At 44.1% G+C, this 14,815-nt stretch overlaps 1 protein-coding gene across 1 annotated transcript; it reads left to right on the top strand.

Annotated features, from left to right (window-relative positions):
• The first annotated feature begins 1,704 nt into the window (after positions 1 to 1,704).
• Positions 1,705 to 13,921, top strand: LOC128408699 (vomeronasal type-2 receptor 26-like). Its single transcript, XM_053378707.1, has 5 exons — positions 1,705 to 2,070; positions 4,959 to 5,765; positions 10,480 to 10,707; positions 11,573 to 11,699; positions 12,974 to 13,921. Exons 1-5 carry the CDS (start codon positions 1,735 to 1,737, stop codon positions 13,876 to 13,878), a joined length of 2,403 nt encoding a protein of 800 aa, XP_053234682.1. The 5' UTR covers positions 1,705 to 1,734; the 3' UTR covers positions 13,879 to 13,921.
• Positions 13,922 to 14,815: the final 894 nt, after the last annotated feature.

The following is a 14,815-nucleotide window of genomic DNA, read 5'->3' as shown; positions in this document are numbered from 1 at the left end:
AAATCTTATGGCACTGCAAAGTAATAATATAAAACCATTTAAATGGGGAAACTACAGAAACATAAGCTTTTTGGCTCTGGCCCAGCGGCCCAGCTATGTTGCTTTTGCTAAGGAGTGATTTCTCCATGGAGGGCTCTTGTGAAAGGGGAATGAGGCCTTATTCTCTCTCTCTCTCTCTCTCTCTCTCTCTCTCTCTCTCTCTCTCTCTCACACACACACACACACACACACACACACACACACACACTCATAATTGTTTTTGAGATTAAGTGGAAAGTTTTGGTTTTGGAGATAGTTTGAGGGAAGCATAAAAGAGTTTCTGGGTTTCTGGGAAGTGCTGAAGATCCCGAAAGCTTTCCCTTCAAAACTGAATGAGGAAGCAGAATCAGTTGGGAGTTTTTATGCTGTCAAGCTTCTATTTAGCTTCAGCCTGTATAGATGTGTAAATAAACCACACATCACAAAATGTCACAGGCTTCCAGGATCCTCCTTCTGAAGCCTTAGATTAGCAGTACCCGGAGGTCCAGCGGTCCGCCAACCCCGTGGCCAGAGGGGAAAAACAATTCCAGAGACTTCTTGGTCAGAGAAAAGAGATTTATTGAGATCTGCGCAGAGGCAGCCAGTGGAGTCCTCTCCAAAGACTGGCTACGCCCAATTTCACATTTGCAAACTTTCTTATACCTTGAAAACACCCTTCCCTCCCCCAAGCTTCCCCAAAACCTTCTCCAATCAGCTGGCAAGTTTTAGCTTACTCCCTAATATGGCATATGGCTAGCTAAGCCCCCTCCCTCCCTTGTTTGTGTGCTCCTTGTCTCTTGCGTTTCTGCAGCTCCCTGCTAGCCGGCAGAAAGAGGAAGTAGCTCCCAGCTTGCAATTGCGGTTTTTTGCTAGCTGCTTAACCACAACTGCAGAAGTTAGCTTAGGTGCAGATAGTATTGAGATTAACCCTTTCACTTCCAAGGAAACAAAACTTGGCTGCACCCCTGGATTTCTCCTCCCCTTACTGTGGTACAATGTGAACCCTAAGAAAAAGTGGACTAAAATCTCAGAGGACATCCAGAGCACATCAAGAGCACAGAGCACTGTGCCTCAAATGAAGCCATCTCCATTTTCAGGAGACTAGGGAAATAACAGTAAATGTTGCCAGTCATTCAGTTAAGCTTTAAAATGTTTGTTTTCAAAAGGAAAATGTTGACTGGAAATATCTCGCCTTGTTCATGAATCAGTAAAGGTAAAGGGACCCCTGGCCATTAGGTCCAGTCGTGGACGACACTGGGGTTGCAGCGCTCATCTCGCTCTACAGGGAGCCGGCGTACAGCTTCCGGGTCATGTGGCCAGCATGACTAAGCCACTTCTGGTGAACCAGAGCAGCACACGGAAACGCTGTTTACCTTCCCGCCGGAGCGGTACCTATTTACCTACTTGCACTTTGACGTGTTTTCAAACTGCTAGGTTGGCAGGAGCAGGGACCGAGCAACGGGAGTTCACCCCGTCGCGGGGATTCGAACCGCTGACCTTCCGATCGGCAAGCCATAGGCTCTGTGGTTTAACCCACAGCGCCACCCGCGTCCCCATGAATCAGTAGCCATCATGTAACACATCATTAGGAGAGGATTGGCTGTTGAGCTTCTGGATCAGGGGTAGTATAAGAAACGGAATAGAGAACTTTATATTATCTGTAGAAGCTTGCCCAAACATCTTGAGTTGAATCTGACATATTCAAATGAATACTGGATGATGATGATGGTGATGATGTTGCAATATGTACATTTTTGCAGAAAAACATTCACACAGTACTGGCAACCCCTTTCCTCCTTATTTGCCATTCAGGATATCAACCAGAATCCCAGCCTCTTGCCCAACATCACTCTGGGCTACAACATCCATGAGAACTTCTTTCATGGAAGGGTGACATGCGAAGCTCTGGTAGACCTGCTGTCTGCTAGGCAGGCGAATGTTCCGAACTACAACTGCGGGGGACAGAATAACCTGATTGCTGTTCTCGAAGGGGCTGACACTCAGAACTCCATCCAGATTTCAAGCATGTTGGGCATCTATAAAATCCCACAGGTAGGAATGGAGAGGGGTGTGGCATTTTGTGGCTGAGCCAAATTTTGGAGAAAGCCAAAAGAGGTTGGGGTAGAGGTTAAGTGTGAATGGAGACAACTTGTTCTTAATCTTAATTTATTTTTAAAAGAAGACAGATGTTGGCAGGTTTTTTTTATATACCCTTTCCTAAGAATCCATAGCATCGGATTTGTCATTTTGCTGCATACTAGGATTGTAGGAGGTGAGGACAGGTGACCCCACCTAGGCCCGAAGTCACCCCCCACCAAAGCAGGCTCAAAGCTTCTCAAAGCTTTTCAAAATCATTTTTCTCAGCAGCTAAAAGGCATTAGCTAAGCATCAGAAACGTTTCGCTCTGCTGTAACAAAGGTCGCTTCTCAGGCTATAGTTGACCTTGCCAAACAGTACATTTGACTTGCAACTTTTCCTTCTGGGAACTGTGCCACTAGAGCAAGAGAAAAGTAACACATGTCTGGACATGCTGAAATGCTTCTCATTCGCCTTTTCCTGGGAAGGGTGCCAAGAGTCCACAATAGTCCCAAGACAGCTTTCTGTTCATGCTCAGAGGAACTCATGGGGCAGGACTCTGGAAGAAGGAGGGGGAAAGGGGAGGGAACTGGAAAGGGGTATATATGTTTGCACATGACTGCTTTTTGTGAACTATCACACTTGCTCCTTCTACCAGTTCATGGATGGTAGAAATAAAAGCCTTTTCTCCGAAACTATTCCTTGAGTGTCTGTTGACTCCCACTTCCCTTTCCTGGGCGCAATATTTTTCCCACCCGAGGGCAAAGCCTCATAAGGCTACAGGATAACAGGAGGTATCCACTATAACCCCAAGGTCTCCTTCCTGGCCAATCCATGCCAGTTCAGCTCCATGAGCATAAATGGGTACTGAGCTGGCAGGGTCTGGCAGGGGAGGAGCCCATGAGGTGATAGTGGAAAGTGCGTTTGGGATTGCAGTCTTAAGTCTCTCTTTCTTTTTAATGTACAGTGGTACCTCGGGTTAACAACTTAATTTGTTCCAGAGGTCTGTTCTTAACCTGAAACTGTTCTTAACCTGAAGCACCACTTTAGCTAATGGGGCCCCCGACTTCCGCCGCATGATTTCTGTTCTCATCCTGAAGCAAAGTTCTTAACCCAAGGTACTATTTCTGGAGTAGCGGAGTCTGTAACCTGAAGCGTCTGTAACCCGAGGTACCACTGTAATGACTAAAAAAGGGATACATGAGCAATAAGGGTCAATAACCAATAGGACTGTCATTTCAGGCAAAGCAACAGATGTTCAGGAGTGGTCAGTGTGGGAACGTTTATATAATTTAGCAGAGTTTAAACGATTCCCTGTTTGAGTTTATGCAGCGAAAAGCGGATTGCTAACTCGTTTCAGTCCTGTCAATATTTATACCTTCCTGGCTGATAATCCCTTCTGTCCCTCCAGACAAAGCACACATGAATCTGAATCATATTAACACAAACTACTTTACTTCCAGTTTCATTCAGTTTACAGAGTTGTTACTGAAGACAGGCTTTAGTTACTTAACAGATAAACTATATACTAAAAAATAGTGAATCATGAGAAGGCTGCATCCGAGCAGTTACCAGTTAACACTCCTAGTTGCAGCCGAACCAACAGACAAACTGCCACATAGAGACAGTTAGTCCTCTCAGAATGTTGGACTTGACTGACAGCTTTATATCCCACAGTCAGATGGTTTGCTGTGCTCTCTTTGAAAACACCTGTCCTTCCTTCCCTTTGTGTCAAATGGTGTGCTAGTGCTTGTGTGTGAGTAAAGGGGAACAGAAGTAATGTCTGTAGTATGGGTTGCTATGACACTAAATTCTGGGGCAAATAGAAGTTTCCCTCAAGTGAACCCTGAAGTATTATTATTATTATTAAAAATAACCCTCTTAATATTTTCAAACACTCTTAGTGTACCACAAAAACACCGTCTTTAAAACAAAGAACAGTATCTTTTATTTTCCAGATCATTGCATATATATTCCAGAAACAAAGGTAATCCACACCCAACAAACTCAAATGTGTTTTTCCCACATTATGCCTGTATTCTCGTACATAAAACATGGCTTATAACAATATCCATCTGTAAAACTCATTTTTATTATGTGATCGACAAATCTGTATAAAGGTTTGGAATTGCTCTTTGGTTTTTTTGGAGCATTTGTGAACAAAATAAATCTCCGCTATTCTCCAGCAAAAGTGTGGTTGTGCTTTGTTTGTCTTGCTGGACTCAATTTGTGTGTCAATTTTTTTCCATAAGTGCAGTACACCATAGTCTCTTGAACCAATTGTTCACGTTGGGCCCTTTCAAGGCCTTCCAGAGTGCAGTTATAACCGCACTTGCTGCCACTAGAAGAATCCATTTAGTGGTTTATCCACCAAGTCTCATTTACATTTACATTTAGTAACACAAGCTCTGGAGACTGATGAGTGTTTTGACTTATCTCATTAAAAATTGTTCCCCTCAAAACCATCAAATGGTAGCATAAAGCAATATAAAAAGCAAACCAGAATTAAGGGAATTCCTAGAGATAAAAATAGAACCTTATCTTATGTGTCAAGGAAAGCCTGGCAAAAGCATTTGTCTTTTCGACTTCCAAAATGTTTGGAAACCAAAGTGCGGCTTCTGATTGGCTGCAGGAAACTCCTGCAGCCAATCGGAAGCTGTGGAAGCCCCATCGGACATTCTGCTTCCAAAAATAGTTTGCAAACCGAAACAGTCACTTTCGGGTTTGCAGTGTTCGGGAGCCAAAATGTTTGGGAACTAAGCTGTTCCACTTTCAAGGTACAACTATATATGTTATTCAGGGTTAGCTATATTTTGGCTTTGATCCAAAACTAAGCAAGCCAATAACGTTTGTTTTCTTGCCAGGTCAGCTATGCTTTTGTCTCTCATGTTCTGGATGATAAGAGGCAGTTCCCTTTTTTCTACCCAATGGTCCCCAAAGAAGAAGCCCAGTACCCAGGGATTGTCAAGCTGCTCCATCACTTCAGATGGACGTTCATTGGTCTAATTGCCCCCGACACCGAAAATGGAGAGAGATTCATGAAGACCCTGACTCCTGTGCTCATCAGGAGTGGAATTTGTGTTGCCATCTCACAAACCATCTCGGTACTGAACACAAATGGATTCGATATCAATTTTCGCAAATTCTTAAAGTGGAGACAAGCCCGTGTGTTTGTGTATTATGCAGAGACTTTTCATGCCTTGCATGGAATTTTCGTTCTACAACATTTATTTGATTACTTGATAAAGCCCACTGCGGGGGAAGTCCTGGTCACAACAGCTATGTGGGACATCTCCTTCGAGTTAATGTACAGCGGCTTATCTTACGAACACATCCATGGCATTTTTTCTTTCTACACTGAAACAAATAAAAGGAAAGAATCTAACGATATTCCATCCCTTTTCTTTGCAATCAAGCAGTTTTGGGAGGAATCTTTCAGTTGTTCCTATTTAAAGCATGCATGGTCGGTGAAAGGCTGGATAAGATGCAGGGAGAAAGGAAAACATGAGATGCTGCCCCAAGATGATATGGAAAGAAGCCTCTCTCTTGACAGCTACAGGATTTACAACACTGTCCAAGCTTTGGCCCGTGCCTTAAATGCTGCATATTCCTCCAGATCTCTGTGGCAGGTGACAGACAGCCTGGAACGTCAAAGGCTACAGCCATGGCAGGTATTTTTCGTTCGTTCCATAAGATGCACCTGACCATAAGACGCACCTAGTTTTTAGAGGAGGAAAACAAGAAAAAAAATATATTCTGAATGAAACAGTGGATGATCATTTTTGTGGTTCATGCTGTGGCCACAGACATGTGATCTGATGGTGAATTTGGGGTGACCCAATGCTAAAACCCTGAGGATCCATGTGGATCTGTGCTTTGTAACCACATTTTTGCACCATTGCAGCTTGTAAAACAGTGACTGAATTTCCCCCCAAACCTCAGGCTGATTGGTCTTTTCCTGAAGGCCAATCAGTTGTTGCATTCTAGGATCCTACCTGCCTATTGTTCTAGGATCCAAGCTTAGTACATAACACTTACACCAGTGTCAGAGGACACAGCACCTCTGGAAACAGCCCCCACCACTAGATTTTCCCTCCAGCGGCCGATTTTGAATAAGACTCCTTACACATTCTGCAAGAGTTCTGCAGGGCAAGGGAGATGCCATTACACAGACTCACTCTCCCTCTGGACTGGGGTGCCCCTACCAAGCTCAACTTAGCTCCAGCCTATGTCCAAGGGACTTTGGGTGTTTCTGGAGCATGTATTGAGTGTTTTGGTGGCTGTCAGGGGCTGGTCAGAATCGGATGCCAGAGACTGCTTTGACTTCAAAGATGAAGAAATGTAGACACAGACAGAGCAGCCTCTGACAGAAGAAGAAGAAGGGGAGAGTTTGCCCCTCCTTCCTTCAACTTTCCCAGCAGCTGATTCAGAGACTGTACAGTTGGGGGAAGAGCTGGATAGCTTTGAGTCAGTAGCTAGGCAAAAAGGAGGGAGGGAGTGTTTAGGAGACTTTTCATTCAAGAGCGGCGGGGACTTTCCTCCCTCTCCTCGTACTTGAAGGTCTGAAAGGGTGTATGGGCAACCTTTTCCTGAAGGTATTCCTAATTTTGAGGAGTTTAGTGATCTAACTTGGTCTTCTCTTCCTGCCTCTGTTTATTTCCCTTCTCCATCTCTTGTTCTTTGATGGCTGAGAACAGCCTTTTAATGTATAAACTGGTGGAAGGAAGAAGTGATAATGCAGGGCACCTTCTGACCTTCTTTGTTGTTAGACATTGTTTGGAGGAATGTGCAGTATTGGAAGAGGGGACTAGCTAATGAATAACACTGGGCAACAATTTTTTACTTTTTGAATGTTGTCTAGATTTCTACGACTGATTTAGGGTATTTTTGCACTGCTGAATCAGGAAATGGCATCCGTTTCTCTCCATCAGGTCAGGTTTACTGTAAACTGAATGGTGGGCATTGATAAAGGTAAGTACACGTAAATTGCACGTTGCTTCATCATTTTTCAAACTTCAGGGCTTGAACTTCTGTTTCTTGGAACTCCTGGAATGCTCAGCGGCAGAGAGGTCTCTCTTCAGAGTAGTCAGTAGTCAGCCATCATGACTGCGTCCCAGCGACCCTGATACCTGGTCTCCATCTCTTTCATGTCCTGATGAAATCTCTCCCCCTGCTCGCCACTCATTGAACCCAGGTTCTCAGGAAACCGGTCCATATGTGAAAATAGGTAGTGCATCTTAATGCTCATGTTGCAGCCCAGGTTTCTGAAAGCAGTCAGCATGTTGTTGACAAGTTCTGCGTAGTTTCTGGCCTTATTGTTGCCAAGAAAGTTCTTCACTACCAGAACAAATGCCTTCCATGCTTCCAGTTCCACTTCGTTCATTGAGTTTCCGAACTCTGGATCTCTGATGAGCTGATGGATCTGAGGACCGTCAAAGATGCCAGCTTTCCACTTCTCCATGGTCAATCCTGGAAAAGCCTGGCACAAGTAAGTGAAGCAGTCACCATCCTTGTCCAGAGCCTTGGTGAACTGCTTGATTAAGCCGAGCTTGATGTGCAGCGGTGGGAAGAGTATTCTGTCTCTGTCCACCAGAGGGTCGTTGATGACGTTCCTTTTTTTGCAAGGCACCAATTCCTCCCGCACAGGCCAGTCCTTCTTCGTGTAATGCTGAGCACGGTCCCTACTATCCCACATGCACAGAAAACATGGGTACTTGGTGAAGCCAGACTGTTGTCCCAACAAAAAGTTCACCATCTTGAGGTCAACACAAATAGACCACTTATGCTGATCATAACCAATTTTCTCCAGCACATACTTCACCGCTTCATAGTTCTCCTTCAGTGTACTCGAGTGAGCCAGGGGTATAGAGGCAAACTGGTTGCCGTTGTGTAGCAGAACACATTTCAGTGATCGCTTGCTGCTGTCAATGAACAGTCTCCAATCTTTGGGTTCGTACTGTGGCACTCCAAGCTTGAGCAGAAGCTGCGCAATATCTGCACAGTACACCAAGTCCTTCTCTTCTGAGAAAAAACGGAGGTACTCTTGATGCCTGTTGCGGAAGAAGCTGATGCGAGCACTGTCAGAGAGGAGGTTTTTTTCCTTCAATCTGGATGCCAACAGTTCAGCAGAGTCCTTTGACAAGCTGAGGTCGCGAACTAAATCATTCAACTCCTTTTGGGAAAATGGATGTGGAGCATCATCTTCAAGAACCACTTTTTCATGTCCTTCAACACTGGAGGAATCTTCGTCACTAATGTCAGGAAGTTCTCCGAAGATAGGCACTGGAATTTCATCACAATGAGCTACAGGACGACGTGCTGTTTGAAGATCAGGATTGACTTAGTTTTGATCCCCCAACTTTATGCTTTGCCGCACCAATTTATGGAAGATTTTGAGGTTTTATGACTTCAAACTGATCCCTTTTCGACATAATCACCCAGAACTATCGGACCTGAATACTTCTTGTCATTAAAATAATCATTTCCAATCAAAACAATTATTCGACATGGCATTTTACCCCCACCAACTTCTTCTAAAATGCTCCACACAAGCGTACATGTGAACAAAAACGTAAAAAACCGACATGTGGCCATAGCTCAACAACTTGACCTGATTGAGCAAAACCAATGTGATTTTTGGATTCAGCGCATCAGATTCGTCCTAAATCAACTGAAAAAACGCAGACAACAAATTTGTTGTTGACCAGTGTAATCTGCAACTGGGCAGTTGGGCAAGCCATACAGGCTAGCTATCAATAAATCAGATGGTTTGGGCCATAGCTCAGAAGCTCATGCATGAACTCCTGGCAGGAGGGTCTTGCAACCTTTGCCACGTCTTGAGGGCTTCCCAGTGGCAGATCGAAGTGCTTGCTTGGTAATGTATATAATGCTTGCTGTTTAGAATAAAATATTTAATCTTTTCACTCACCTGTGTTTGTCTTGCTTCTGAATCTTCTTAAAAGAACCACCTTGCATTTGGCAAGACAAAGGGTTAAGGCTCAACAGAAGCACAGGGGCAGGAGAGCAGGGCATTGGTGTGCTTCTTGCTGCAGAAGAGGCGGGAATTCAGAGTGGGCAACTGAGATCCTGAAGGAGGGTGGCTTGATGCCGCAATCTCTGTGTTGTTGTAAATAAAGAGGACTATAAACCTGTCAGAGGCTCGTTAATTCTTATCGGGGGTTCCCAAAGAGGAGGGCAAACTCCCATGCCTGCCTGCATATCTTGCAGTGGCTCCTGTACTCATTATGACGGTGTTTATATGTTTTGGCTTATTAATATGCAGCAAACCAATCTTTTTCACATCATAAACAGCAGAGTTTCATACCGTTTCCATACAGAGCAGGTAGGAGCTGTGTGCTGGAAATATGTTTTAACCAACTGATGCTGAGGCAAGGAAGCCTGTCCCAACCACATAATAAAGACACAGTATTCTTACAGCCTAGGGCTTGGCAATCGGAAGGTCGGTGGTTCGAATCTCCGTGACGGGGTGAGCTCCCGTTGTTCGGTCCCAGCTCCTGTCCACCTAATAGTTTGAAAGCACATCAAAGTGCAAGTAGATAAATAGGTACCGCTCCGGTGGGAAGGTAAACGGCATTTCTGTGTGCTGCTCTGGTTTCGCCAGAAGCGGCTTAGTCATGCTGGCCACATGACCAGGAAGCTGTCTGTGGACAAACGCCGGCTCCCTCGGCCTATAGAGCGAGATGAGCGCACAACCCCAGAGCCGTTCGCAACTGGACTTAACGGTCAGGGGTACCTTTACCTTTTACCCTATGTGTTGCCAGCCAGAAGTCCCATTAAGTTCAATGGGGGATACTCCCATTGTTAGTAAATTCAGCTCCAGTCCTCCGAGCTGATACGGCTCATCTTCGCTTGAGCCCAGCAGAGTATAAAACACCCAGAGTCCGCAACGGAAGGATGAGGCAGGTATGGCTACATTGCTAAGCTTTATTACTAAGCTATGCAGAGAGCATACAAATATACATCTTGTCTCTGTGAGAAGCAGAGAGCAACTCCAAAAAAAGAAACAACAGTACAAAGGAAACAGGAAACCAGTATACATCACATCCCGTCTCCCTTTTCCGTGGGAATCCACCAGTATCTCGATTGTGGAATGAAAACATAGTCCTGTGACTACCAGCAGCTGCTCAGTGAGGGAAACAGAAACCAACAGGTAAGTGTGCACAGGATGGCAGCCTAGACCTACTTACCTGGGAGTAAGCCCCATTGGGTGCAAGTTTCAGTGCAGCAAGCGCTTGAAAATGATGCACAGCTTCTTGATTCTCTACGCAGTCCAAGTCAGAGGAGATCAAGGCACAAAAAGGTCAGGGCTGGATAGTCAGTGTCCTTTCCCATATTCTAAATGCTGTTCTTTCTCTTCCCTTCCAGCTCCACCCTTTCCTGGGAAACTCCCAGTTCTACAATTCTTCCATGGATGGAGTGTATTTGGATGAGAAGGGGCAATTAGCAGCTGACTTTAATGTTGTGAATTGGCTGAAGTTTCCCAATAAGTCCATCCTTAAAGTGAAATTTGGGAGTATCAACAGACGGGGTTTGTCAGACCTACAATTCACCATTGACCAGGATGCTGTTGTGTGGCCCAAATGGCTCAGCCCGGTGGGAGAAATCATCTTTCATGGCCCTTCGTAACCCTTTCCGTCATTTCCATAGGGGGGGGGGAACAGGCTAACACGTTTTTTGAATGCTCCTTTAATATGTATATATTATTAAATGGTTTAAATAGTCCATTAAAAAACATCACGAGTTACCATTTTTGTTTTTCTTTGACTTCCCATATTACTCGATAATTGTTATATCTCTGCTCTCTGAACTGTCCATTTGTTTCTAACAGTACACACAGCATAAAATATAAACCTGAAAATACCATATTCTTGTTCTTCTGTTGCTCAAGATCTACGGTAAATCCATCTCGTATTGAAAAAGAATTATTTACTTAAGTAATCCGAAAAGGGTTTCCATTCTTCTACAAACACCTCATCCTTAGACTCTCTTAGTCTAGCAGTGAGTTTTGCTGTTTCGGCATAATCCATTAGTTAGTTAATCCATTCTTCTTTTGTGGATATTGCTGTTTCCTTCCACTTCTGTGCTAATACAATACTTGCTGCAGTTGTTGCATACATAAACAATTTTATCTTTATTTTCGGTGTCTCTGGCCTGATCAAACCTAGCAAAAAGGCTTCTGTTTCCCCCCGTCTATTGTCATCTTAATTAATTCATTATTTACCATTTCCTGGTAAGCTTTTGCTTTCTTACAAAACCACCAGGTATGAATAAAAGTTGATTACATTGATTATTAGCATTTTTAGACATTTCAGCCATTTGAACCGGTGTTAGATACCATTTTCATATAGTTTTCTTTCAGCCCACTAGAGGCAGTAAAATTAAGATCGCTTTCCCACAGCTTTTCCCATTTCACCATTTCTATAACTTTTAAAAAAATGCTCCTTATCTTTCTACTTAGACCCTACCTATTTCCCGGTGTGTGGAAAGTTGCAGCCCTGGATTCGTCAAAGTCGTTCAGGAAGGAAAGCCACTCTGCTGCTATGACTGCGTTCCCTGTGCGGAAGGGACCATCTCCACTCAGGAAGGTGGGTGATCCCAGCGGAAAGGGCTGACTTTGGGAAAGAGGACATTTCATTCTGATATCTGTGGCTTTTAAAAGATAAATTTTAGAACTGACTATTGAAATTCATGTGCAAAAAGTGCACAAGCAAGCCACACTACACTCCCCCCAGTTTCTCAGCCTGTTTCTTTTCATGTTTCCTGGAGCAAGCGAAGATGGAGCTATGTGCAAGTGAACTGAATCTCTCTTAAATGAGATTTTTATAGCACGCATATTGCAAGATCCTTCTTGTGAGGAAAACCAAGTACCAAGTAGTTTTAATCTTTATTTTTCTGCCAATGGATGGAAATATGTTTGCTGTTATTTATGGAAACTCTAAGCAAAGCTAAGTATCTGTGATTTATTCTAGCCTATGCATTTTAGTAGGGATGCGGGTGGCGCTGTGGGTTAAACCACAGAGCCTAGGACTTGCTGATCAGAAGGTCGGCGGTTCGAATCCCCACAACGGGGTGAGCTCCCGTTGCTCGGTCCCTGCTCCTGCCAACCTAGCAGTTCGAACGCACTTCAAAGTGCAAGTAGATAAATAGGTACCGCTCTGGCGGGAAGGTAAACGGCGTTTCCGTGCGCTGCTCTGGTTCACCAGAAGCGGCTTAGTCATGCTGGCCACACGACCCGGAAGCTGTACGCTGGCTCCCTCAGCCAATAAAGCGAGATGAGCGCCACAACCCCAGAGTCGTCCACGACTGGACCTAATGGTCAGGGGTCCCTTTACCTTTTACCTTTTATGCATTCTAGTGGGGAACATTTATTTACAGGTGGGTGTGGGCAGATGCAAATTGAACCAAATTTTAATGTGCTTGGAACAAACACCACTGTGCTCAACTCTCCGACAAGAGGATAAGAACCTCTCTTCCAAACCTCTCTCTCCAAAAAGAAAGACATAAATCTGTTGAGCCAGAAGCAACAACAACTGGAGGACCTTTCGTCAGTCCATTTTTCTCACCCTGAACCATTTGACAGGGTTATTGTGACATTGAAGGAGGGCTTTTACATTGCGGTGTCTAGCATGTGGAAGGCTCTCCCCATTGTTTTCACTAATAAATTAAGACATACTTGCTGCCCCAGGTTTTCCCTGACTTACAATATTAATACTGATTCCTGATGTCCTTGGTCATATGCAATTATTGTTATTGGATATAGTAATGTTTTCTTATTGTGGGAGCCACTTTGGTATTACTTTCTCCAAGGGAAAACCATTTCAGAAGGGTATAAATTTGATATTACTCTTGTTCTTTGCAGATGCAGAGTATTGCACCAGGTGTCCTGAAGATCAACATCCAAACAAGCCCAGGGATCAATGTGTCTTTAAGATTATAACCTTCCTGGTTTATGAAGAACCTTTGGGGATCCTCCTAGCTTCCTTTTCCCTCTTGTCATCCTTAACCACAGGCATTGTGTTAGGAACATTCATTAAGTACAAGGAAACCCCCATAGTCAAAGCCAACAACAGGGACCTTTCCTACATCCTCCTCATCTCCCTCTTGCTTTCCTTTTTGTCCTCCTTCCTCTTCATTGGACAACCTACAAAAGCAACCTGCCTTATGCAACAAGTGGCCTTTAGCACCATCTTCTCAGTTGCTGTCTCTTCTATCTTGGCAAAAACCATCACTGTGGTCATGGCCTTCCTGGCAGCTAAGCCTGGGAACAGGGTGAGGAGATGGCTGGGGAAGGGTTTTGCACACTCTGTTGTCATTTCCTGCTCCAGTGTGCAAGTTCTCATCTGCACCATCTGGCTTGGGGTCTCTCCCCCATTCCCAGACTCAAACATGCACTCTCAGCCTGGAGAGATCATCCTGCAATGTAACGAAGGGTCTGTTGCCATGTTTTACGGTGCTCTTGGCTACATGGGCTTCCTGGCCTCCATCTGCTTCACAGTGGCTTTCTTAGCTAGGAAGCTGCCTGGGGCCTTCAATGAAGCCAAGCTGATCACCTTCAGCATGCTGGTCTTCTGCAGTGTTTGGTTGTCCTTTGTGCCCTCCTATCTGAGCACAAAGGGGAAATACATGGTGTCCGTGCAGATCTTCTCTATGTTGGCCTCCAGTGCTGGGCTTCTGGGCTGCATCTTCTTTCCCAAGTGCTACATAATTGTACTCAGGCCTGATCTGAACACAAAGGAGCATCTGACAACAAAAGCTGATTCTTAAATTACTCATTTTCGACAACTGTCGTCCAGTACAGACATACTTGCCTATGTAGATTCTTAGATTTAAAACTCTCCTACTGTCACATAAATGATGAAAGTTGAAAATTAATTCACAGTAGCTATGAAATGACAATGATGAAATGACATACTTGCCTTACAAATGTAGCTTCTTAGATTTAAATCTTTCTTCCTGTCAAATAAATCATGAAAGTTGAAAATTAATTCACAGTAGCTGTGCAATGGCCATAGGTACTTTGGGCATAAGCTTGTACATTGCTTCATCACAGGCTGATCCCGCTATACAGTGGTGCCTCGCAAGACGAAATTAATTTATTCTGCGAGTTTTTTCGTCTTGCGAATTTTTCGTCTTGCGAAGCACGGTTTCCCATAGGAATCACCAAAGTCTTCAAAAACCTCAAAAAAGGCTACCACACCGCGTGCTATGAGTTGCTCCTCGAAGTCAAGTCGCAACTGCACCTCTTCAAGCAATGCACCCTGGGTATTAACGGTTTTAAGAAAAAGGAAACAAACATACTTGCAAGACGTTTTCGTCTTGCGAAGCAAGCCCATAGGGAAATTCGTCTTGCGAAGCAACTAAAAAAAACACGGAAAACTCTTTCGTCTTGCGAGTTTTTCGTCTTGCGAGGCATTCGTCTTGCGAGGTACCACTGTATTATTGACCAACCATAATAGTCTTTATGCTGCTCATGTTTACCAGGGGTTCACAATGAATACTTTTACACAATCTTATTTTCTGACATAATGTTTAATGGAGGCATGGCTGCAAATCCATATTTGGGTTTCAAAGAACCAGTCAGACTTATTTCTCTATTCAAACTGTTGGTAGTCAGACTTTTTCCTCTTCTTAAAGGCCTTTCTTTTGTGCTGCATAAATTATTTTATCTGCAGCAAGCCTGTTAAAACCGATGTGCTTTGCT

The sequence above is a fragment of the Podarcis raffonei genome, chromosome 2, assembly GCF_027172205.1.
Source record: "Podarcis raffonei isolate rPodRaf1 chromosome 2, rPodRaf1.pri, whole genome shotgun sequence".
Lineage (NCBI taxonomy): Eukaryota > Metazoa > Chordata > Lepidosauria > Squamata > Lacertidae > Podarcis > Podarcis raffonei.
Note: the sequence above shows the minus strand (reverse complement) of the source record. Positions and strands in the feature narration are given on the sequence as shown.

Excerpts from the sequence above, each read along its gene's own strand:
- LOC128408699 (XM_053378707.1), top strand. The coding sequence starts at position 1,735 with ATGATGATGATGGTGATGATGTTGCAATATGTACATTTTTGCAGAAAA. Across the intron at positions 10,708-11,572 it reads GGCCCAAATGGCTCAGCCCG|ACCCTACCTATTTCCCGGTG; the intron begins GTGGGAGAAATC and ends CTTTCTACTTAG. Across the intron at positions 11,700-12,973 it reads GACCATCTCCACTCAGGAAG|ATGCAGAGTATTGCACCAGG; the intron begins GTGGGTGATCCC and ends TGTTCTTTGCAG.